A 23,223-nucleotide genomic window follows, 5' to 3' on the forward strand; every position below is an offset into this window, starting at 1 on the left:
CCCAGGTTAGCAGTGCCTTGCACCTCCTCTGGTTTGTTGGGGAGAGGGATATGAGCTTCTCTTAAACCAGAACAGGATGTTTGGTATCAGTTACCTTCACTCTGTCTCAGTGGAGAGCCAGGAGCACTGGCTGAATCCAAGGAAAGGCTGAATCCAGGGCCAAGCTACTTCTGGTGTGCACTGGGGTTTGCAAGTCTCTGGCCACCTGGGAACTGGGCCCACAGTGGGTGTAGCAGAATAGGGTGATGTCCCAGCCCTCCACTCATAGCTTTGTGACAGCTGTGACCAGAAGAGGGGCTGAGAGTGACCCCCTGTCCTCCAGGGTGAGCGTGGAATGATGGGTTGTTGCCTGGAAAGCCAGCATGGCTGCAATTTGGATTCGAGGGAAACAATAGGAGCTAATTATTTCCTCTGATTCTGCTTGACTACAACACTAATTGTACTCATTAACAGCTCCAGCCTTTTCTCCTTTTCCTTGGGGAATCGCACAATTGCCTTTCATTTTTAATAGAGCCTTTGCCTCGGGCTCAGGAGGGGAAGCTGTGGCCAGCGATGGGGCACATCTCCTGCCCCAGTGCTCCGTGCAGTCCCCCAGGAGAAGGGGCTGCTAGGGCCAATCTGCTCGTGACCGCAGAACCAGCAGCCCATGTCTGGGACAATTACCAGGCTTGGGGACTGGGAGACCTTAAGCCTTATGACTCCAATTGCAAATTCCTTGTCATACTATTAAAGTCTAGATTGAAAGCAGCCGGGACTGGCAGAGAAAATAGTTTAAAATATTCAGCCGTCTTTGTTTTCGGCGTTGAGGGTGTCAGTCCTAGGCTGTCTCTAGAGACATTCGGTGCACTGACAGCAATGACTAAGTGCTCCATGGGGTCAGGCAGTTAGACCTGGCTGGGCAGGGAGCAGAGCTGTGCCCCAAGCTGTAATGGCATTCCTCTCTGTGTTTCTTGAGACCCATGGTCCTGTTCCTGCTTTTGTCACTTGTATGTCACCAGCTCTCAACCAAGTGCACTTTTCCAGGCATGGTTTGTTTTCTCTGCTGTGAGCAGGTACTACTACGGCTGCTACTTAAGATTCCTTTTAAATACAGCTCTCCCCTGCTGCTCTCCAGTGTTTGTTAGGAGGGATTTAGTTGTAATTACGTTTTAGCAATCTAAGCGAAAATAGCCTTGCAAGGCGGGCCTGAAATATTAGCTGCAGGCTCCTTTTATCACAGCGCATTTAGCTTTTTGCAGATGACATCACTTAGGGCTTTAGTCCTGTTGTTGTGCCCAGCTGCGCGTCACATCCACCTCTGTTATTTCGTGTACTCGCCCACTTCTCGCCTCTGATGCCCCTTGTCTAAGCTGGTGCTGATGAGTGCAGGCTTGCTATTAAATCTGAAAATGCTGCGGTCCTGCTGTGCTCGCCCTCAAATATGCTTTGCAAGAGAGCTGTGGAAGAGCCCTTCCTGCCTCTCCTCCCACTGCCACCGTGGTTGAGATTTGGAGGAACTCAGCAGAGGTTACTCTTGCTCAGCCTTGAAGTGAGTGAGCTGGCTGGGCATGGAGTTTGTCCTCTTTAAGGCTACTTTTCCAGAGATCAGGAGAAAAGCAGTGTTTGATCAGTGCCAAGCACCAGGTGCCTTCTGTGGCCTGGAGAGGGATGGAGCCAGACCGGTTTTTGAGCTGAACTTTTGGTTTGTGGTCTGCTGTGTCCTGCTAATGAGAATGGTGAAAACACAGACTGTTTGGGAAGGGAAGAAGCTTCTGTCATGCTCTAGACAAAGGTTTCAGATCCTCTTCATTCAGGAAGGAAGCCTCTAGCCATGGGAGCCCCAAATCTGTGGTGAGTCAAGACCTTCCCTGCTTTTCTTATCCTGAAGGCTTTGCACACCCTTGAATTTCTTTAAATCCTGCAAAGTGGCCTTTGAGGAAACTGGAAGAGCTTTGAGCCCTGGAGCCCAAAACCAGCATTCCCTTGGGCTCTTCTTTCCCAAGGGCATTCTGAGCTGTGGCGGGCTCATGGGCCCTCGGTGTCTCTGGCTACAGCTGCTCAAGTGGGGGCTCATGGCTCTTCCAGCCCACAGAGAGAAAGGAGTCCCCAGTTTGGGAGGGGAGCAGTTGGAGAATTATGTTGCCTTGTCTTAGTGCTTCTTGATGGAGTGTGGGCACATGAGGCTGACAGTGGGCTGGGGAGGCTTTTCCTCTATCTCTCCACTCCCCCAGCACCTCACAAGGTGACCTGCAAGGTCTTCCCCCACCAGATCCTGCAAGGCACATCTGCTGCTGAAGACCTGTGACATCTCAGCTATTGCTTTTGGGCTTTTGGTTTTTTCTTGTGTCTGGAATGATAAACCACAGAGATCTCCTGAGGGCTGGTAAAACCACTGCTTGGAGATGGTGGAGAGTGTGGTCTTGATCATGTGCTCCTGGCAGGCTGGAAGAGCTCATCCCTTTCCACTTGTGCTCTATGGACATGCTGGAGCCTGAGCTCACTGGAAGCAGCAGCATTCCTGGAGTGGTAAGATGTAGGTGACAGTGCCAGGCCCTCTAGACTGGCAGCAGGGCAATAGGGAGCCAGTAATCAATGGGAAATGGCCAGGCAGAGACAGATCAGACCTCATTAATTATGCATCCATCTTCTTGGGGGCATAGAGCCTGGGGGCTGTGGACGTGCCTGGTGCTCTGGTTTGGGCAGCTTATGGCAGCTCCTGGCTCTCACAGGGCTGGGGACAGTGGATGAGGAGGGTCTGTCCCTTCAGCCACTGAGAGGACATTGCTGTGGCAGGACAGGAGTGCTGTGCAATGTCATGACTTATCAGCAAAACTGTGGCCAGGAGTACTGTGCCCCAGGACCTGGTCACCTCACCTGGGTCAAGGCCATGGGAGGTGACCCAGGCAAGGGGCAGGACCCAGCCAAGGTCCTCTAAGCACCCCTGCCTGCAATGGGGAGCACCATCCCCAGTTCCTTCAAGGAGCCAGCTGGGAGCTCCAGATTCACCCGGTGCTGGTGCTGTGGGCCCTGCGCATCTCGCAGGGGTAGGGCAGGAAAAGCCACCTTGCAGAGAGCATGGGCAGACTGGCACAGCCCTGGGTGGTTCTGGGCCATGACCAGGCTGCAGACGTCCAGGAAGTGATGTCTCAGCTGCTGTGTGTTTTCTTCCCTCATCCATCCATGCCCGCAGTGCCCTCACCCCTTGCAGGCAGTGCCCTGGCAGCTGCGGGCAGTAACTTGTTTTGTCCCAGCAGCAGCAGAGGCAGCCAGTGCTGGGACTGTGGGGCTGATGCACATCCTGGAGCCAGGTGCAAGTGGCATGAGCTGCATCATAGAGGAGCAGATGCTGCTTGCCACTGTTTCCAGGCTGACCCCTCTCATCTTCCCTGCCAGCAGGGACAAAGCCAGGGGGCCCCAGAGGTCACTGAGGGGCACAGGGGGATGCAGCGTTGCTGGGATGGGGGGAAGGGGCTGTGCTTGACAGAGATTATCCCATAGGGCAAGGAAGGCTGGTGGGGGAGGGAGTTGTGCTGATGCTCCCAGCAGGACGGATGCCACGGGGCACACATCCCTGAGGGGCTTTGGGTGCCTGATGGCCCAGAGTCTTTCCACATCAAGCTGCTTGCTAGGGATCAAGGAGAGCACTTTAGCTGTCCCCAGGAGCCACAGTAAAGGCATAAATGGAGGGAGGAATTAGCTACCACTAGTTCCATCCATGGCTGCATTGTTGCCCCAGAATGGGCAGCTGTAGCTGTGATTCTTGCCCCATTGCCACAACTAGGATTGCCAGTGTCCCCATTTGTCCTGGGCTTGAATTTGTAAATTTGCAGTGGGATAATGTAGCTCTTGCTGCCAGCGCTGCTGCATGGCCATTAGATGTCTGACTCTGCTCCAGTCCCTCCCATGTCTCACCTCACAGGACTGCAGCTTAGACGTGTGTGGCTAGCCTGCACAGGTGGCACATCCAGCCTCTCGAAGGCTGATGGGCATGAAGTAGAGATGCCATGAAGTCTTGCAAGACTGTTGCAGGCTTTATTTCCATGTTCAGCACAGCATGAGCACCCTGTGTTCCCCGTTCTCCCATCTCCACCACTGGGCTGGTGGGCACCTGTGAGCATCACTGTGGCTGATACAGCTTGGGGTCCCCGGGGAAGGGCAGGGCAGGTGCCTGGTTGAAGTGAGCCATGAGGAAGATGCCAATGGTGCCACAAACGAAGAGAGAGGCCATGATGAAGAAGCAGACGCGGTCGATCACCTGTCCCACCATGATCCACTCGTCGCTCTCCTGCCAGTGGTGCAAAAAGGGTGAGGGCTGCCCCCCCATGCAAATCCTCCTCCCCCCAGCCCCAACTCACACTGCTGAAGTCGTTCTGCTCCCGTGTGGCATTGGCGATGTAGTTGCAGGCATCCACACAGGCACGGATCTCAGGACCTGCCTCCTCCAAGCTCTGGCAGAAGTCCTGGGCACTGCCACTCTCCAGACCACGTCCTATGAGCAGCAGAGTCAGCACAGTGGGCACCAGCAAACTCTCAGCCACCTGGCACAAAGCCCGACTTCACAGGGAGGTGCCAAACCTCTGGGGACACTCACCGATCTTCTCCAGCACAGTTTTCATCAGCCCATCCCTTTCCTTCTGCTTCTCAAAGAGCAGCTCTGTCCGGGCTTTCCAGAGCATGTACTCATCAGCTTTCACCATGAGCCCCAGGGAGCTGCGTCTGCGGATGGCTTGCGGTGGCCCTGGGGTCTCCTCTGGCATGGCCATGCCCAGGTAACGGGGCAGGAGGTGCAGGAACACCTGGGCATAGCGTCACCTGTGGGAATCTGTCCCCCTCACACCTCCCAGGGTACCCAATGGGGGCAACCATTTTCCCTGGCATTGCCTGGAGCACGGTGTGTGGGATGCTGGCACCTGCTGCTCCTCTGTACTGGGAGTGGCTTGGCGGCACAGTGTTGTCCACTGGGGACATCTGAGGGCCTTCTCTTTGTGGCAGGACTTGCACTCAGATGAAGGCATGCCTGCCACCTTGCTCTGCAAGGGACCTGGCCTTGATACCCAACCCATTCTCCCTGTATAAAGGGTAGGGAGAGGATGGCAGGTACCTGGCGTACTCTCTGCGACATGGAGTGAGTGTTGGGTGTTCTCAGGGAGACGTTGAGGACAATGACAGCATTCACCACAATCACCACTGTCACCACCATGAGGAAGGTCAGGTATCTGGGGAGAGGACACAGATCCTCAGTGGGACTGCTGGGTCACAAGCTACAGTCATGCAAGGTCCATCTCAGTGTCCTCCCTGGCTGGAAGCTGGTGACTTGCAGTGAAACACGGGCAAGTGTTAGCCCACCCTGCTGACACAGTGTGACAACAGGGCTGGCACCCCCATTCCCATGTGTCACTTACTTCCCGATGAGAGGCACAGCCTGGGAGGTCTCAGGCACCTTCTGGGCAATGAGAAAGAGGAAGACAGTCTGGGCCAGGAGAACATTGATGGAGACAGTGCATTTCTGCCCACCCGCTGCCAAAGAGGAAGAAAGGCAGAGTTTGGCACAGAGCAGTGCTGTGGGCATTGCCCTCATCAGGCAAAAAAACCCACCTGAAAGCTGAGTTAGACAAGTCCTGCCTTGAGGCTTTAACTATGGGATACCCAGAAATTTACACACTCCCCCCCATCCAAATATCACAGGAGGGGGTGAGAGTCGACACTGAGTGTCCCCAGGTACACAGGGGACAAGGAGCCCTTCCTAGAGTGTTGCTGTGCCCTTGCACATCCCCATACACACAGTGAGCATGGCCTCAGTGTACCTTTGGCAGGCAGGAAGTAGACGAGCACACCCATGGCAGAGATGAGGACACAGGGCACGATGATATTGATGATGTAGAAGAGCGGCTTGCGCTGGATGATGAGGTAGAAGATGACCTGCTGGTACTGGATGTCATCTGGGGTGAAGTGCTCCGAGTTGATGATCTTGCGAGCAGGGCGGTGCTTGATGGCCCATTCACCATTCTCTGCATTGCAATGGTGCCACCTGAGTCCCACTGTCCCCATGGGGGCACTGGGGCTCCAGCCCCCAGTCCAGGGAAGGGGAGAAGGGGACGACTGGTGATGGGCATGTACCCCACAGGGCTGCGCACAGTGCTAGAGCCACTTGTGAGGGAGATGAGCACGGTGGAACGTGCTGTGGTGCCTGGCAAAATACCCCAAAAAGCAGTTGGATGGCCAGCTGGGCACAAATGGGGCACCTTGAGCCCCTGGGGGGCTCCCTGGCTACAGCTGTGGGGCTGGGGTCCCCCCATCTCCCCATTTCTACAGTGCCACAGAAGGAAGCCAAGCATGACACTGGGTGACAGCACACTGCTCTCCCCTGCTCTCCGCAGGAGCGATAGATTTTTTCCCAGTCAAGATCGCAACTCAGGCCGGTAATGAAAAAATAAATCTCACTGCCCGAAAAGCATTTTGTTCCTTCAATATGCAATTAAAATGTGATGGAAAACGTCATTGTTTGGCCATGACAGCTACGTTCCCAGCATCAATCAAGCTTGCAGGAGCGGTGCTCTCCGGGAGCGGCTGCCAGGCAGCGAGAGCCCTGAGCAGGGGGGGTTAGAAAAACAAATCTCTCCTACACTCCCGCTTCCACTAATAACTTAAGTGCCCATGTAATGGTGGGAGCTGCTAATAGTCCCTGCAGCCCTGCTTTTGGCAGCCACCAGTGTAGCAGCAGACCTGTTGGATGTCCCCTGTGGTGGGACACTCTTTTGCCGTGGGTGTGGCTGCAGTGTTACCTGTGAAAGCCTCGGGGTCGATGGAGATCCACTCCACAGTCTGGCCTTCCTCCACTGTCAGCAGCAGGTTGATTTCATTGGCACTGTATGTCTGGGACCTGGGGAGGGATGAGGTGGTGGCACAGGCTGGCATGCAGCAGGCTGGATGAGCAAAGTTCCAGCTCTGCTTTGAGGTGCTTGGCTTGTTCACAGTGCCTCCTGCCAAGTGGCAGGGGACAGGTAGGTGGCACTTATCTGCCCAGGGGCAAAGGTGGGCATCCCATGCTAATCCCCGGGTCCCAGGGGGAGCTGCCATGGTGCCCATGCTCACTGAAAGACCATGGTGCAGTTCTGCCAGTCGAAGGGGAAGTAGGTGACGTGGATGACGCAGACACTGCGGTAGATGGCGGGGGGCAGCCAGTAGATGCTGCCATCAGGGGACACCAGCACGTTGGTGTAGAGGGTGATTTCGAATGTCCCGTCGATGCTGGGGAGGAAAGGGTGGGCTCAGCCTCAAACTGTGCCTGGGAGGGCAGCTGCCAGCCCTATGAGGGAACATGTCCCCACTGCCCTGTCACCTACTTGTTCTCCAGGACAATGTCCGGCAGCCAGACCATGGTGGAGGGCAACCGCAGCAGCTGTATGTTGTCGTATTCCTCAGGATCCCAGCGCAGGCGATAATCAGACCATTGCTGGGAGAAAGAGAGAAGGAGGAGGGGTCATGGAGCTCCACAAGACAAAGGAGATTGTGAGCTGCCTGTGCTATGCTGCCCACAAAAGGGGCTCAGTTGGGGGTGCCCACAAAAGAGGGTGCAGGTTACAGTGCCAGCTCCCATGGGGTGCCACCCTGTCCTGCCTGGAGGGGAGAGGTCTCACCATCTCAATCCAGACATTGGTGGTGAGGGTCTCCTCCCGTTCATTCTGCCAGGGAAGGAAGGAGGGAGATGGCTTTAGTGAGGTGCCTGCTGCCCCACATGTGGGGGCAAATTCTGTCCCACTGGGGATAGCTGGGGGTGTCTCACCAGGGAGATGAGGTTGGTGAGGGTGAGCTTGAGGGAGACGTCGATGATCTCATCTCCCCGCAGGGCTGGACGCAGTTGCCTGTTGTAGTTGGACATGAGGTCCTGGAACAGCTTCTCCTCCTGGTTCCTGCAGCTCACACCTGCAGAAGGCACATGCCATGGGGACAGCCCGGGGTGGGGATAGTGGGGTCACTGATGCCCCCAAGACTTAATACGTTGAGAAGTGAGGCACAGGGTGTGCATGGGGCGGGGATGCCCAGGTGTGTGTCCCTGCGGGTGTGTGCCCTCTTCGTGACCCTGACAGTCCCATCAGAGCCCTGCACGCAAGCAGAGGGTGTGTCCTGTCCCCCCACGCCCTCACCCTGCTCACCCGGGGACCTCTCCAGGGCACAGGGACAGTGGGCTGCCAGCACAGGGACAGCCCGGTGGGGCAGTGCCTGGTGCTGTACTCCAGGGGTGACAAAACCCCAAGTGCAAAGGTGGGGGTGGCCAGGTGCCCCCCAGACCTCTCCCTGGGTGGGCAGATCTTACCTGCCAGGGCGCAGAGGACAAGGAAGAGGCTGTGGCCGCGCATGGTGGTGCCGTGGGGCACAGGGGCTCCACTCAGCTCCCTGCACCGACGTCTTCTGGGCCTGGCGCCCGCTGGGACAGGACAGCTGTCCCCTGCCACTGTCAGCTGTTCCCAACAGCCAGGGGGGCCCGGGAGGGACGGGTGACCACCCACTTCCCCTGTCGGTGGAGTGAGGCCAGTTTGCTGGGAAGCTCCTCTGGCATTTTGGAGGGGTTGGAATTGGGACAAGGGACAAAAAGGGCTCCGTGCCTTGGGTTCCCTATGTCTCCCACAAAGGGATGCATCTCCTCGCGGTGTGCAGGTGCCCATAGTTATGGAAAAGGGATGCCCCCCGCCAGCACGTCCTATCCCTGCCATAGCAATGGCTGCACCCAAAATATGGGGTGGGGAAGGGACAGTCCCACCACAGCAGTCTGGGAAGTGATGCCTCCCCGGGGATTCAAATCCTTCTGGCCGCTGTGTAGGGGAGGGGAGGATGGGGGTGTGGTGAGATTCCTGGCTCAGTGGAGAGGATGTGACAGCTGTCCGGGGCCACTGCCGGAGGGGGAACGTCAGCTGTGTCCCCTGAAACCAGAGCCCTGGCATCCCACTGCTGAGCCAGGGAAGGAAACACCTCTCTGGGCCCCCAGCCCTGCACTGTGGGATTGGGTGTTCTGGGGGAACACTATGGATCTGGCTGGGGGATCACGGGGGCAGGGCAGAAATGTGGGCACTGCAGTGGGTCTGCAGGGGATGGTGCCATGCTGGGAGATTCCCCAGCCCATCCTGCCCCGGATGCTCAGCCCGCAGGGGTAGCAGGGCTGGTACCACCACCTCCCCTCTGAAAATCACTCCTTCCAGCCACAGATGAGGTCCACCATGCTCAGGACACCCAACACCACCCATTCCCTGGGTGAGCATCACCATCCCCAGCACACACAGTGCTCAGGCTGGGCATCGTGCCCAGCAGGGGACACCAAGAGCAGCCACCAGGTCAGTCCCCATGGCAAGAAGTACCCAGCTTTATTTTCCCAAACCAAGACAGGTGGGGGAGAGGCTGGCACATGGGGCCCCCAATCTCCCCCTAGATGAAGCGCTTGTTCTCCTCCCGGTAGTCGTAGGGGTCTCCAGCAAAGGGCAGTGGTGGTGGGTGGTTGTAGATGCCCATGAGGAAGATCCAGAGGGTGCCCACCACCAGCGTGGGGGTGATGAGGAAGAGGCACAGGCGGTCCAGGGTCCGGGCAACGCGGTTCCAATTGTCAATCTCCTGGGAAGGGAGCCAGGAAGTGTGGGGGCACAGTAGGCACAGGGAGCCCCCTCTGCCCTCCCCATGCCCATGGCCCCACCTCATTGTAGCTGTTTTCATCCCTCATGTGCTTGACAATGTAGTTGGCATCATCAATGACGGGTTTGATGTGCTCGTAGGGCTGCTCCTCACCCGAGTCCATGCCCAGTGGTGTTAAACCTGGGGACAAAGGGGGACTGTGAGATGGGCTCCAAAGGGCTGCCACCCTTCCCCATGTTCCCATGGAGTGGCTGCAGCTCACGAGCAGGGGTGACACGGCTGGTCAGCCCGTGCCGCTCCGACTGCTTCTCGAACATGAGCTCGCTGCGGGACTTGACGCTGAAATATTCCTCCGCCTTGGCGATGTAGCCGGCAGAGCTGCAGCGCCGGATGCACGGGGCACTCGCCGGGCTCTCGGATGGCTGTGTCATGCCCAGCAGCCGGGGCAGGCTCTCCAGGAAGACCTGGGACAAACAGTGGGTGTGATGTCCCTTGGCCACCTCCCCAGTGTGTCACCACCTTGTCCCCACTTTCTGCCCACAAACTCTATGTGGCACAGATGCAATGCCAGGGCTGTGCCATCTCATGCCCTCCGTGGGGCACAGTGTGACCCATGTACCCACCAGGGCACCCACCCCAGCCCACACCCCACGCACCTCTTTGACCCAATCAGACATGACGTGGGTGCTGGGGGTGCGGAAGTGGAAGTTGAGGACCACGACACAGATGATCACCACGGCCGTCACCAGAAGCATGATAAAAAGCAGATACCTGGTAGGGAGCATGGTCTTGGAGTCGGCATTGCCACAGGGGCTGAGCACAGGCAGAGCTGTCCTCTGGCACCACAGCGATTCCACAATGTCACCACTGCACGCAGCAGTGCCCAGGACTCACTTGCCAATGAGGGGGATGGCGTGGGAAGTGGCAGGCAGGCGCTGGGAGATCAGCAGGAGAAAGACAGACTGGGCCAGAAGCACTGAGATTACCAGGGTCATCTTCTCACCACCTGGAGAACAGGTGAGCTCAGAGCAAACCCTACCCCAGGCACCTTTCCCAGTGTCCCCAGTGCTAGGGTTGCCTTTCCAGCATCCCATCATACAGTGCAATATAGGGGTTTTCTGTTATGGGAGTACCCCAGGGTCCCACATGGGATATCCTGTGCCCAAGTGCACCTTTGCCAGGATGCCTGGCTGGGGTGATGGTGTCCTGCATGGGGATATCCCAGTTCCAGGATGTCCTCATGTTGGGCATTAGGGTTTTGCCATGCAAAAACCAGGACCTGGTACAGGTGTGGGACACAGAGGTGACACACGGATGTGACTCCCATTCCTGGCACACATGCCACAGGGCTCACTCACTGTCAGCAGGCAGGTAAAAGACAAGGATGACCATGAAGGCGATGAGGATGCAGGGTATGACAATGTTGATGACATAGAAGAGCGGCTTGCGCTTGATGATGAGGTAGAAAGTGATGTCCTGGTGCTCACTGGTGTCCGGGGGAATGTCAGGGTAGACGTTCTTGCGGGCTGGGCGGTGGATGATTTCCCATTCCCCATTCTCTGCCAGGGCACAGGGGACAGCACACAGCATGGGGGACACCTGCCATGACCATCCTCACCAGCCCCACTAGCACCAGTCTCCCCACTTGGGGTGTGGGTAGCATTCCAAGGTGGGATGAGTGCCAGGGTACCAAAGTCCTGGTTACTGGGGTTTCTCCATGGCAGGGTACCCCCACTCCAGAGTGCTTCCCTGCCCTTTACAGGGTGTCCCACTGGCATAGGATGTGGTGGAAAGCACCAGCATTACCTGTGAAGCCTTCAGGGTCAATGATGATCCACTCCACTGGGTAAGACCTCTCTGTGTCTGGGTCAGTGTCTGTCTTCAAGTGCATGTTGATCTCCAGGGCACTGTAAGCCAGCGACCTGGACCACAGCCGGGGGGACAGACAGTGAGGATCTGTGGGCACCCACCACCCAACCCACCCTGACCTCCAGCTTGATGGACTTGGGCCACCAGATCACCTGCAGACCCCCACCTTGCTGTGTGCCAACAGCAAGGAGAGGAGCTGGTGACAGCAGGCACCGCAGGGGGGACGGGATGCCTATCCTGCTGCCCTGACCCAGCCACCTGGCACCTGAATCTGAGGGAGCAGTTCTGCCAGTCAAAGGGGAAGAAGTTGACATTGATGAGGCAGGTGGTGCGGAAGATGGCTGGTGGCAGCCAGTAGACGTAGCCCGAGTCATAGATGAGGACATTGCAGTAGTAAGCGACCTCGAAGAGCCCATCATTGCTGTGCCAGGAGGGAGACAAGGTGATGGCAGGGCTGGGAAGGGGCCAGGGGAGCCCTGGGCATGCACTGGGAACAGTTCAGAAGTTTTGGGAGTGGAAACAGAGGCACAGCTCACTTGTTCTCCAGGACTATCTCAGGCAGCCACAGCATGTCTGGCGGCAGGCGGAGCACCTCGATGTCCCCAAACTCAGACTTGTTCCACTGCAGGCGGTAATCGGTCCAGCCCTGGAGGGGAGGATCCCCAGGTCACCCCCTCACCACACTGGGCCACCCCATGGTAGCACAACTGATGCTGTGACACCTGTCCCTACTCACATGCTCGAGCCATACGTTGGTGGTGAGTGTCTCGTCCACCTCTTTCTGCAACAGCAATGTAGGGTACTGAGATGCCATAGTATAACCCCAGCCCAGGATCCCCAACCTTCACCAGCCAGGGTTGGAGCAGGAGCCTCAGGGCTCCCCCTTCCCAGCCAGCCCTGCAGGGTGAGGCATGGCTGGGGGGCACCCCACAGAACCCTGTCCACTGGGGCTCACCAGTGAGATGAGGTTGGAGAGAGTAAGGGCCAGGTAGACATCCACAACCTCATCAGTGGAGACCACAGGGCGCAGTTCTTTGTCATAGCCCTTCTCCTTGAACAGGTAGTTGATGAGCCGCTCCTCGTGGTTCACGCAGAGCCCACCTGGGGGTGTGGGGTCAGCCAAACCAGGGGGCACACGGGTTACTGGGCCCAGTGCCAGCCCCTAGGGATTCTCAGCAAGGGTAGGGTGGTATAAAAATATAGGGGAAAGGAACAGGCCAGCACACTGCGTGTCTGTGCTGCACAGGAGAACAGACATGGACATGCAGGAATGACAGGCATGCAGGAGCATGTAGTCACACATGGTCACAGGACAAGGACGTGGGCACAGACACAGAGGGACAGAGATATGCACCCAGCACAGAGAGGGACACACACATGAGACACTTGGGTACAGACACAGTGGAACTTTGTACACAGGTAGCTGCATACACAGAACACACATGGACTCATGGATGTGGACCCAGTGCATGCAGGGCTGCGTGGTCACAGATTTGGCACAGACAGGCACTCACAGGGACACACAGATGCAGTGACACTGTGCACTGACATCATATAGCCCTGGCAGGGACATGGGTCTGGGTGGCACAATCAGGAAAGAAGCACAAGGGACACACAGTGAACGGACTCTGCCAGGTAATACCCAAAAAGCAGCCCTGGGGACCCTGGTGCCCAGTTTGGACCCTGCCACCATCATCCCCCACCAACCCCACCCAGGGGGCCCATAACCCCATGGGCACCCCATGCAGCAGAACAACAGGGCACCCATGCCCCAGACCCCGCTCACCCGACAGCATCAGTGCCCCGAGCAGGGCCAGCTGCTGCAGCAGGTTCCCCATGCGGTGCCCGTGGTGGCCTTACGCCGTGCCAGGCCCTGGCTGCCTCCCCGCCTGGCCCAGCTGAGCGGATGTCCGGCTGCCGGATGGAGGGGGAGATGGATGGTGCCAGGTGCCGCGGGGGAAGGGTACCGGCACAAGAGAGCCGCTCCCACCCCTGTATTCCGGCACCTCCACATGCAGGGAAGGCAAGATGGACAGGCACAGCTGGTCTTGCCGGCCCCATGGGTGTTAGCCCATCACCCTGAGCCTGGGCACCCCAGCATGGCCACTTCTGGGCACAGGGAGGAGCTGTCCCTTCCCTGCCGCTCAGCAGTACCTGTGACTCTGCTCGGAGGGGCAGGCTCCCCATGGCAGGGTCCCCAGGGCACCCACTGATACCCAGTCACCACCCTGCCACCCACCACTGACCTAGGGCATGCTCGGCCCCTGCATCACGACGTTTCATGTGGCTCCCTGATGGGGTGTCAGTGGGGTGAGCACCAGTGCTATGCTGTGGGTGCTGTGTGGGCAGGAGGGGTGTTGACACCCTGACCCCTGGGGAGGGGGCTGGGGAGTCTGTGCCAGGCTGGAACAGCAGGAACCAAGGCTGGGGGCATCACTTCAGAGTACAGGGGAGATGGGAAGGGAGGATGCCATGGGGTGTCATGTCCCCCCTGGAAAGTCCCTGCACTGTCACCCACTTTGCCAGCACTGCATGGCACAGCACTCGCTTCACACTCACCAGCTACTGGAAAATAGAACCCTTCTTTATTGAAAAATAAACCTTCTCTGTACAAATAAATAACAGGTCAGGTGCCTCTGGAAAAGATGGGGTGAGGGTGGGCTGGCCAAGGTGGGGGTCCCAGGGGAGAGGAGGACTGTGATTCCTGGCTGAGATGCTTCAGGTACCCACCAGGGCCCCATTGCCCTGGGGAAGTAAGGAAGTGCTGGTGGGAAGAGAGATTGAGGTACAACTGGGGACAAAAGGGTGGAAGAGCCTAAGGTAGGGAATGGAATGTGTTTGAAGGACATAAGAGACACCTGACCCAGTGCTCTCTACCCATGCAGGCACGGTGCCCCAGGGGCATCACTAGGTTTTCAGCGCTTCGAGTGCCACAGCGACGAGGCCAGGCATGCTGCGGGCCAGCGAGTCACTCTCCAGCCCCACGAGGCCAGTGAAGGCTGTGGGGCGGCCCCCTACAGTGGCCCGAACCTGTGCCCGATACAGTCCCTTGGTGTTTTTGGAGCCCAAGTCCACCAGGATCTGCGGGGAGATGACAGCACTGTGAGTCCCAGGGGAGCCAGGGGCAGAGTGGGACAGTGGTATGCTGGGGGGTGGCACTGCCTAGCTGCCAGGGTGTGTGGCTTGGAGTGGCTGGATGAGGTGCTCACCTCCTGGAAGGTCATGGCCAGGTCTGTCGCAGGCACTCGCAGCACCCAGGCGTAGAGCTCCCGCACAGCGCCCACCCGCACCGCCGACTCGTTGAGGCCAGGGCAGGCTGTGGCCCCGGGGATAGGCAGGAGAGACATGGAGGGGACATCAGGGGTCAGTCGTGGGAGCACCATGCTGCTGCCCACCCCAGGGAGGAGCACCCTTGCTCAGGGGACACGAGGGGAGCATGGGCAGAGGGGGCAATATAGCCGAAGACTGTCCCACTGAAATGGGACAGCCTCGGGACAAGGGTGCAAGGCTGGACTTGTCACTGTCCCCGTAGTGATACTCCATAGGGTCTGTGGGAGCTTACCTCTGCCCGCACCTGCCTCCTCCTCCTCCTGCACCCTGGGCATCTCCGTGGGCACCAGTTCCCGTTTCTCCCTCGGTGCAGGCCCTGCCACCAAGAGAGGTGTGAAACCCCCGGCAAGGATGTGGCTGGGGGACACTGCCCAAGTACAGAGCCATCTGGCAGATGGACACCCCACTGCCCCACTGCACCCAGCCCCTCCAGGCTCATTGGGCTTACGGCTTGGCACCGGGGTCTCTGCCAGCTCTCCAGATGCCCATCGTGGCTCCATGGTTTCCAGAGTGGTGCCGAGATCCAACTCTGTCCGCAGCTGGGTGAGAAAGGCTCGTCCTTGTCCCACCATCTCTTCCACCACATCCTCACCCTGATGAAGGGAAGAAGGGGACAGGATGAGTGATAGGGCACCCACAGGACACCCACAGGCACAGCTAGGTGCATGGTGGCAGAGTGCAGGGCATGGATGGGTTGGTGTCAGACAGGGCATTGGAGACATGCAACTGCTTTTTGGATGTGTGGGGTCAGACCCATGGCTGACTCTGCACTGGCTGGACTGGGAGCACTGGTTTCAGCTGGGGAGGGTGAGATGCCCCCCTCAGTGGTGGCAAAGTGAGAGATGCCACTTCTGTGGCTGCACAGAGGACAATGGATCCAGGGGATGTCAGGAGGGGACACAGGGGAACTGAAGGGGTTTGGTCCCTGGTGGCATAGTCGCAAGAGGACAGGGGGTCCCCCAGCCTGTCCCTCCCCACATACCTGCAGGAAGAGCTGCGTCTCCCCAGGGAGCTGCTCCCTGTCTGGTGTTGGCACCAGGTGGCTGCCCCTTGCCATGGTCTTCAAGGCCTCCACCCAGTCCTGCAACTGGGGTCCCACTGCCCCAAAGAGCTCCGCAAAGGGGGGCAGCTGTCTGTCGCCCCACCTGGAAGCACAATGAGTGAGCTCAGGCTGGGTGGGCAGTGCCACCGTTTGTACCCCACTTGGGCATGCTTGAGGGGGTGCCCTGGTTGCAGCAGGAACAGGACCCCAATGCTTCAGGCTGTCCCCAAAAAGGCATGTCAGTGCCCACCAGCATCTGGACCACCTCCCCAACCCCTTTAGCTCCTTGTCCCCCCAGCCCACCACGCCTCACCTGCTGGGGAGTCTCTGGGGTCCCTCTGTTGTGGGGCTGGAGTAGCTCCCTGCCACAGCCAGGTCTGTGGGGCCAAGAAAAGGACAGGAGAGATAAGGGTTAGAGGAGCCCCATTGGGGTGCCAGGGTAGGCTGCTGATGCTCCAACCACCAGCATAGCGGAGGCTGATGTGACCCCAAAGGGCATGGGGTGGTCCAGCCTGGGAGAGTACCTGGAGCATCCCTGCGGACACGGGGAGGGAAGAAGTGCCCGTAGATCTTGCCCAAGAGCTGGGGCAGAGTGCGGGTGAGGAAGGAGAAATCAAACTGATTTTGGATGAAGTCCCCAGCCTTGCGCAGGAGATCCACCAAGGTCTGGGCATAGGAATGCAGCTCTGTGGGCATAGAGGGAGAGATGTGGCCCTGACCCGAAGCCAGAAATGGGGTCCCTCCCCACACCGCAGCCCTGTCATGACCCCCAGCTCACCACACTGTCTCGTCCTGGCATGGCAGGTCTCCTCGGCCAGGCGGGCACAGGTGGCCCGGCCCTGGGGTGCCCGGCAGGACCCGGTGTAGAAAGCACAGAGACGGGCACGCTCTGGGGACTGCTGCTCCGGGGGCAGCTGCGCCAGGGCCAGCAGGTCGAAGCAGCTTGGTTCTCGTCTGCCAGGGACAGCTGCGAGGGAACCGGCGCTGCCATGAGTGCTGAAAACCCCCTGGGGCATCTCTGTCCCCCCCGCGGTGCACTCACGGTCCATCTGGACACTCAGCCAGTCCGTGAAGGCAGTGACACGGGTGTAGACTCCTGGTTTGCCCCGCTCACCACAGCCATCACCCCACGAGGTGATACCGTAGAGGACAAAGTGGTGCGAAGTAGGGTCCTGGCACGCCAGCGGGCCCCCTGAGTCGCCCTGCAGGGGAAATGCCCGTTCATTTGGGCTGGGCTGGGAGCCCAACCACGCTGATGGGCTGGGGTACGCGCCCAGTACTGAGTGCCACGGAGGATTTTTGAAGTAGGGTGCTGGCAGTCCCTCAGGCTTGGTGTTACCTGGCAGGAGTCAATGCCTCCAGACAAATACCCAGCACAGAACATGGCACTGGTGAGCAGATCCTTGCCCAGGGCACCCCGGCACGTCTCCTGGCTGAGCAGGGGCACCTGCGCCTCCATCACCACGTCGGCTGCCGGTCCCTCTGCCAGGCAAGGCACTCGTTACAGGGTCCCTTGTGCCCGGACATCTCCTTCTCTTTTGCACCCCTCCTGCCCTGCCTCGGTGCGCTGGGACTGGGCACCAGAGAGAGCACAGAGGAGAACACCCCACGGTGTCTCTTACCTTCGTAGAGGGAGCCCCAGCCCGCGATGTAGCAGGGGGTGCCGGGGCTGGGCTCCGCGGGGCCACTGGGAAGGCACACGGGGCTGACGGTGGGTGACGGGGCCAGCGGCATCGCCAGCTCCAGCAGCGCCAGGTCCCCGTGAAAGGTCTTGGGGTTAAACTGGAAGGAGATGTGGGGGTGTCAGTGGGGCGCACTGGGGCATGCGCCCGGAGGTGAGGGTGGTGCCCACCTCCACCGACCTTAGGGTGAGGCAGAATGCGCCGGACGGGCACTGCCCGCTTGCCCGCTCCCGGCTTGTCCAGCTCGTGGTCGCCCACCACCACTGTCCACGCCAGCTCGTTCCGGTTCCTGGCGGGGTGGGGGCAGCCAGTTACAGGGGTGATAGGGTGCCACGCCGTGCGCCCCTCTGCAGGGACGTCATCCCTGCACGGCCGTGCCCGCACCGTACCCGCCAAAGCAGTGTGCCGCGGTGAGCACCCAGGAGCGCCCCACCAGCACCCCTCCGCACATCAGCTCCCCGTGCAGCCGCACCGACACCAGCCAGGGCCAGGCGCCCCGCGGGGCCACGCTGCCGCCCATGATCCGTCCTCGGGGGGCCGTGGCGTTGGTTTCTGGGCCCCCGCGGCGCCCACAGCTCCCTGGGGGACAAAGTCGGGGTGAGCGGGACGTCCTGCAGGCCTGCTGCTGGGACACCTCCTCTCCCAGGTGGGCACGGGTGGCCGGGGATGGCCGTGGCAGGTGGAGGGGCTGGCGGGAGATGAGGCGCGTCGGGCGCGCTGTCAAGCCTCATCGTGCTCACGGAGGCGAGCGGGCGGAGGGCCGGGGGCACCCCGCAGCCCGGCAGCTGCCGACGCTAACCTCTGCCCCCCGGCCCAGCAGGCAGCCGGGGCCCGGGAGCGCCCGCCGGCGTGGTGGGGGGGTGGCGTGGGCACGGCGGGGCCGCCCCGGCTCACCTGGCATTGCCGCCTCCGCTGCTGCGTCAGGACCCGCGGCTGCGACCACCGCCTCTGTAGGGACAGGCTGTCATGACATGTGGGGACACTTCCCCCCGATGTCACCACCACAGCCCTGCTGTCCTCAATTCCCCCCAGTTCCTTTCAGTGCCCCCCCACCCCCATCATCCAGAACAAACACCTCTGTACCACCCCAGGGAGTGCTCGTCACCCCTAGTGACTCAGTGTCCCCAATCTCCCCTTGCCCACTTCTGCCATCCCAGATCGTCCATAGACCCTCAAGGTCCCATCCCAGCACAATTTGCTCATTGCTCCAAATGCCTCCATCCCCCAAATCTACAATTGTCTTCCCAGATCCCTCTGTCTCTCCCAACCTTCCATACCACCAGAGATCCCCATCACTCTATCAATACCCCCACTTCCATCATCTCCCCACTCCATCACATCGCCCTCTGCCCACCCCAACACCCCATAATCCTTCCAAGCTTCCCCAAGGGATACCCCATTTGTTATTGTAGGGTCTCCCATCCCTGGGAGGAGCCGGGGGGTGCGGGTGCTCACTCACGGCACTCCTGGAGGCGGTGGCGGCAGAGCTGGGCGCTCAGTGGGGTGCAGGTGTGCAGAGCCCCCTCAGGTGGGCACAGGCGCTGGTAGGGGGCACAGGCCTGGCTCAGTGCCCAGTTGCGCTGGGGCAGCTCGGGCAGTGCCTGGGCATCCAGCAGGGCCTGGCAGCTGGGGGGCATGGTGGGGGGCACGGCTGGCGCTGTAAAGACAGCAGGGCTGTGGGCATCACTCTGTCCTCCCGGTGCTCCTCTGCCCAGGCCACCCCAGACCCTTCTTTGGGGTGGCTGGGAAGGGGGCATGATAGGCTGTGGAGTCAGCATGGATTGGTAGGGTCTTCTGGGTACTGGGGCATGTTTTTGGGGTGAATATCGAAAAGTTCATATGGGATCAGGTGATTATTTGGATAGAGTTCCAGGAGACTGAGTAAAATCTAGATAAGATGGGAACTGATTGGGCTTGGTCTCTACCAGTTAGGGATATGTTTCAGGAGTCTGGGCACTGCTTTGATAAAAGACTGTAGGTTAAGCCTGTAGGGGAAGAGTATGGTTCGGGTAGGGTTTTGAGGTGTCATTTTGATAGGATTTCTAGGGGATGAGGTGATGCTTTCGTAGGCATCCAAATAAATATTTGGGTGAGTCTCCAAGCATGGAGGTTTTGGTAGGGTCTTCTGGGCATGGGATGGTGTTTGGATAGGACCCCTGAGCTATGTTTGGCTGGGGATCCTGGGCTCTGTTTGGGTAGGGTCTCCTGGGGACAGGGCAGTGGGGGTAACGGGGTCATGACTCACGTGGGCAGCGGCTGGTGATGTTGGTACAGGGTGGGAAGAGGCAGGGGGCACAGAGCCCGCAGGCCCCCCGCTGCCGCTGCTGCTCGGACAGCGCCCGCTCCAGTGCCAGCAACGCGCTCCTCAGTGCCGCCTCCAGCACCAGGGTCCCCCGGCTTGACAGTGCTGATGGATACATGGAGGGTGCTCAGACCCCCAGAGCCCCCACCACTGCCTCCAACCACAGCCATGGGATGCCCCCAGCCCACCTGCTGCCTCAGCCCTGATATCTCCATGGTGGGTGTCAGGCTGGACATGGCCTGTCACCCACTGGCATTGCCTAGAGTGACAGGCACAAGTGTCACCTCCCTGCTGGGGCTGGCACATGGGCACCTGGGTGTTTGCCCAGGTCTCTCTGTGCCCGTTGTACATGGAGACAGGATATGACCCCGGGCAGGTGTGCCCACTTGTGGACCTCAGTGCACACCTGTGAGTGCACACCTGTGAGTGCACACCTGTGAGTGCACACTTGTGTGCCCCGGGGTCCACGTGCCCATGTCTGCATGTCCCTGCATGTGCCCACATGTGTGCAGTCCTGTGCCTGCCCTATGTGTATGGGCCCCTGTGTGCTCCTACCTGTGACCACCTGTACCCAAGCACAGCCACCTTATGCTGGCCCTGTCCTGGCAGAGTGTCCCCTGGGACTGGCACAGGTACTAGGGCAAGAGGGAGTGCTGGTGGCCTCAGGTCATGAGCCACAGCACTCCCTGCATCCCCTGTGTCCCCTAGTGCCACTGGCAGCAATTGACAGCCAGCCCAGGCAGCACAGGCATGCCCCGGGTTCTAGGGGACTTTGCCAGGGACCTGGCCATGCTGCTTGTGCTGTCTCCCTACCTGAGTGAATCCAGGGTCCCATCTCCTACAGCCACCCCGTCTGCAGCTAAACTCTCCCACAAAGATGCCCCCATCCCTGTGCCCCACTGACCTTGCAGGATGCTGGCCGGCATGGGGTACAGCCCCTGGCCCAGGGGGGCCCCCCCCACCAGCTGCAGCAGCGGCAGCAAAAGCACAGGGGGGACCAGGCAGATCCCGAGAAGAGCGCCCCGTGTCCTCTTCCCTCCTCGCTCCATCCCCGGGCGGGCAAAGGGGGGCAGGTGGGGGGAGCCCCCGAAATGCCCGCGGCAGGCAAGGAGGGGTGGATATATACGGTGCCCCCCGGGCGGTGGGAGGAGAGAGGGGCCGGGGGAGCACAAACAGGCGAGTTCATTAATGTCGCGCCAAGATGCCAGCTCGGGGCGGGGGGCGCGGGGGGGGGCGCAGCCGGGGCCTCAATGCCGCCTTTGTTCGACGGGGCCTCCGGGCGGGCAGCATCAGACGGGCGCTGCGCTCCGGCGCTGCCCGCGGCCCTTGATCATTTTCACGCCAAGCCCCGGCCGCGCCACCCTCCCTCCTGCGGGCCCCGGGCGGGTGGGAACGCACCGGCGGCTGCGGGCGCGGGGGGCCCGGGCTGGGCGTGGGAGCCCCGCCGGCGGTTTCAAAGGCGGGCAGCGGGCCGGGAGCGGCCGGGCGGACGAGGGGGAGAAAGGGAGGGTGTCCGGGGCGGGGGGTCCCCGCTCTCTGTGCCATCACAACTGCAAGGGCACTGCACCCGTGTGATGAGCACCGGCTGCTCCAAGAGATCCCCCTCCGGTACCTCCCGCCCCAGGACCCCGTGTACTGCCTGGGATGCAGGAGGGCGGACGTGCCCCGGGGAGGGGCAGGTGGGAGCGGTTGGCCGGCTGTCCTTGCATGTTCTTGTCTTCTTCAGCAGCGGGCCCGGGTTGGGGGCAGCTCTGTCCCCAGGGATGGGTGGGGGGAGGAGGGGGGGGGTTGGCTACACTCACCAGTCCAGCTGGACAGTCTGCTCCGTGCCTGCCGCTCGGCTGGTCATTGGCACCACATTTTGGGATGCCACCATCCTGCCCCCTTTGCCACCCTCCTGTGGCAAAGCTCAGCCAGCCTCAGCTCCTTTGGGTGAAATAGAGTGCAGCTGTATCTCTATCACCTCTTCGAGGTGCACGAGATGCCCGTGTCCCCACTTCTGTCCCTGTAAAAGGGACTGGGGTTGCTGGGTCCCATGCCCATTTGTGGGGTGCCCATCGTTGTTAGGGGGAAGAGACGGGTGCCCATGTACAGACCTCTGTCCTTGCTAGGGGCAGGGGTGCCCGTGTCCCCACGTCAACCGGGGAACCAGGGGTGCCCGTGCTCAAATCTTTGTACTCCTTAGGGGGTACCCACGCCTCGCTCTCTGTCCCCATTAACTGCAGGAGGTACCCGTGTCCCCAACTCCGTTTCGAATCCCGGGGGTGCTCGTCCCCATTATGGGCGGGAGCGGCTCCGTTCCTGCGCTCCCCCCCGGTCCTCCCGGCCGCGATGGTGCCAGCGGGGCGCGGACAATGCCGCTTCAGTGGCACATCAAAGGCGCGGCCTGCCCGCGGCTGGCACGGCGACAGGCCCGCCGCAGATGAAAGCCCCGGCCCCGCGGGCTCCCACCTCGGCCGCGGGGGCACGCTGTGCCTCCGCCCCACGGGGGACGGTGGGGATGAGTGGGGAGACACAGCACTACGGCACACCGGAGCGGTCCCGCGCCCCGTCCTGGTGTCCCCACACGGATCCCCCCACCCGTGACACGTGGGGGTCCAGCCGCTCTGCTGACCGCAACCGGCGCCCACGCGGGTACTTGAGGCCGGAGTAGTGTTCGCCCCCGGCCGTACCGTGCCCCCCGCTCCGGCCCCGGTGCCGGTGCCAACCCCATTAACCTAATTGGCGAGGCGCTCGGCCGCCCCGGGCGGCGGCGGCAGTGGGACCCCGGGGCTCGGGCAGATCCCAGCCCCGCCGGCGGGCAGGGGGGCACGGTGCCCCCGGGGCCCCGATTGTCCGGTAATTGGCGCGGGCAGCCGAGCCCGGCCGGCAGCGCCGCGGGGCGGGGGAGCGGGCACCGGCGGGGGCTGCACCGGGGTTCCCGGAGGTGCCCGGGGTGCGGGGCTGCCAGGGTTGGCATCAGGGTGTTGGCGGCTGAGGGGTCGGGGATGGGGGGCGTGTGGCGATGCCGGGGCGAGTTTTGGGGTGCAGGGTGCAGTGGGGCGAGTTCGGAGGACGCGAGTAGGGGGACCCCGGAAGGACCGAGGGTTGGGGGTGTGGGGTGACCCGGGCTGGGGTGGAGTCACTGTGGGGGTGTCGGGGTGGGGCTTGGGGGGGGCGGCGGAGGTGATCGCTATGGGGAAGCATTTTGGGACAGGGGCCATGACAAGGGCGGGGGGCTGTGGGCGGGGCCAATAAAGGGGCGGGGAATGGGGGCCGTGGGGCGGGGCCTCGATGGTGGGCTCCATCGGGGCGGGGCCTATCAGGGGCGCGGTCAGGAGGCGTGGCCTGCCCGGAGGGCCGTGGGCGGTGCCTGTGTGTGGGCGGGGCCATGTGTGGGGCGGGGCCTGGCGGGTCGGGAC

The 23,223-nt window shown here is 60.7% G+C and overlaps 3 protein-coding genes across 6 annotated transcripts; all 3 read right to left on the reverse strand.

The window, feature by feature from the left end:
- Window positions 1-3,989: 3,989 nt before the first annotated feature.
- Window positions 3,990-8,419, reverse strand: CHRNG (cholinergic receptor nicotinic gamma subunit). 3 transcript variants are annotated; one of them, XM_085069263.1, is made up of 12 exons: window positions 8,294-8,419; window positions 7,763-7,902; window positions 7,617-7,661; window positions 7,323-7,432; window positions 7,072-7,227; window positions 6,762-6,859; window positions 5,784-5,987; window positions 5,382-5,496; window positions 5,081-5,195; window positions 4,571-4,775; window positions 4,335-4,468; window positions 3,990-4,264 (listed from the first exon to the last, which is right to left on the reverse strand). In XM_085069263.1, the coding sequence occupies exons 1-12, from the start codon at window positions 8,334-8,336 to the stop codon at window positions 4,097-4,099; spliced, it is 1,533 nt and encodes a 510-aa protein (XP_084925389.1). In that variant the 5' UTR covers window positions 8,337-8,419; the 3' UTR covers window positions 3,990-4,096. The 3 variants fall into 3 exon arrangements, with proteins under 3 accessions (XP_084925389.1, XP_084925391.1, XP_084925392.1); XM_085069265.1 differs by lacking the exon at window positions 7,617-7,661; XM_085069266.1 differs by lacking the exon at window positions 7,072-7,227.
- Window positions 8,420-9,310: 891 nt separating this feature from the next.
- Window positions 9,311-13,404, reverse strand: CHRND (cholinergic receptor nicotinic delta subunit). The gene is made up of 12 exons (XM_085069260.1): window positions 13,253-13,404; window positions 12,422-12,567; window positions 12,203-12,247; window positions 12,003-12,112; window positions 11,732-11,887; window positions 11,404-11,519; window positions 10,956-11,156; window positions 10,492-10,603; window positions 10,254-10,368; window positions 9,860-10,061; window positions 9,659-9,777; window positions 9,311-9,579 (listed from the first exon to the last, which is right to left on the reverse strand). Exons 1-12 carry the CDS (start codon window positions 13,302-13,304, stop codon window positions 9,397-9,399), a joined length of 1,557 nt encoding a protein of 518 aa, XP_084925386.1. The 5' UTR covers window positions 13,305-13,404; the 3' UTR covers window positions 9,311-9,396.
- A 418-nt stretch (window positions 13,405-13,822) lies between these two features.
- PRSS56 (serine protease 56) lies at window positions 13,823-18,531 on the reverse strand. 2 transcript variants are annotated; one of them, XM_085069259.1, is made up of 14 exons: window positions 18,415-18,531; window positions 17,910-18,099; window positions 17,701-17,809; window positions 17,461-17,620; window positions 17,178-17,320; window positions 16,881-17,040; window positions 16,617-16,805; window positions 16,363-16,524; window positions 16,152-16,215; window positions 15,779-15,941; window positions 15,245-15,389; window positions 15,029-15,112; window positions 14,676-14,782; window positions 13,922-14,547 (listed from the first exon to the last, which is right to left on the reverse strand). In XM_085069259.1, exons 1-14 carry the CDS (start codon window positions 18,419-18,421, stop codon window positions 14,374-14,376), a joined length of 1,857 nt encoding a protein of 618 aa, XP_084925385.1. In that variant the 5' UTR covers window positions 18,422-18,531; the 3' UTR covers window positions 13,922-14,373. The 2 variants fall into 2 exon arrangements, with proteins under 2 accessions (XP_084925384.1, XP_084925385.1); XM_085069258.1 differs by having other exon boundaries at window positions 13,823-14,782.
- Between the last annotated feature and the right edge of the window lie 4,692 nt (window positions 18,532-23,223).

This window comes from Lichenostomus cassidix, chromosome 9 (genome assembly GCF_008360975.1).
Source record: "Lichenostomus cassidix isolate B80296 chromosome 9, HeHo_3.0, whole genome shotgun sequence".
Classification (NCBI taxonomy): Eukaryota; Metazoa; Chordata; class Aves; order Passeriformes; family Meliphagidae; genus Lichenostomus; species Lichenostomus cassidix.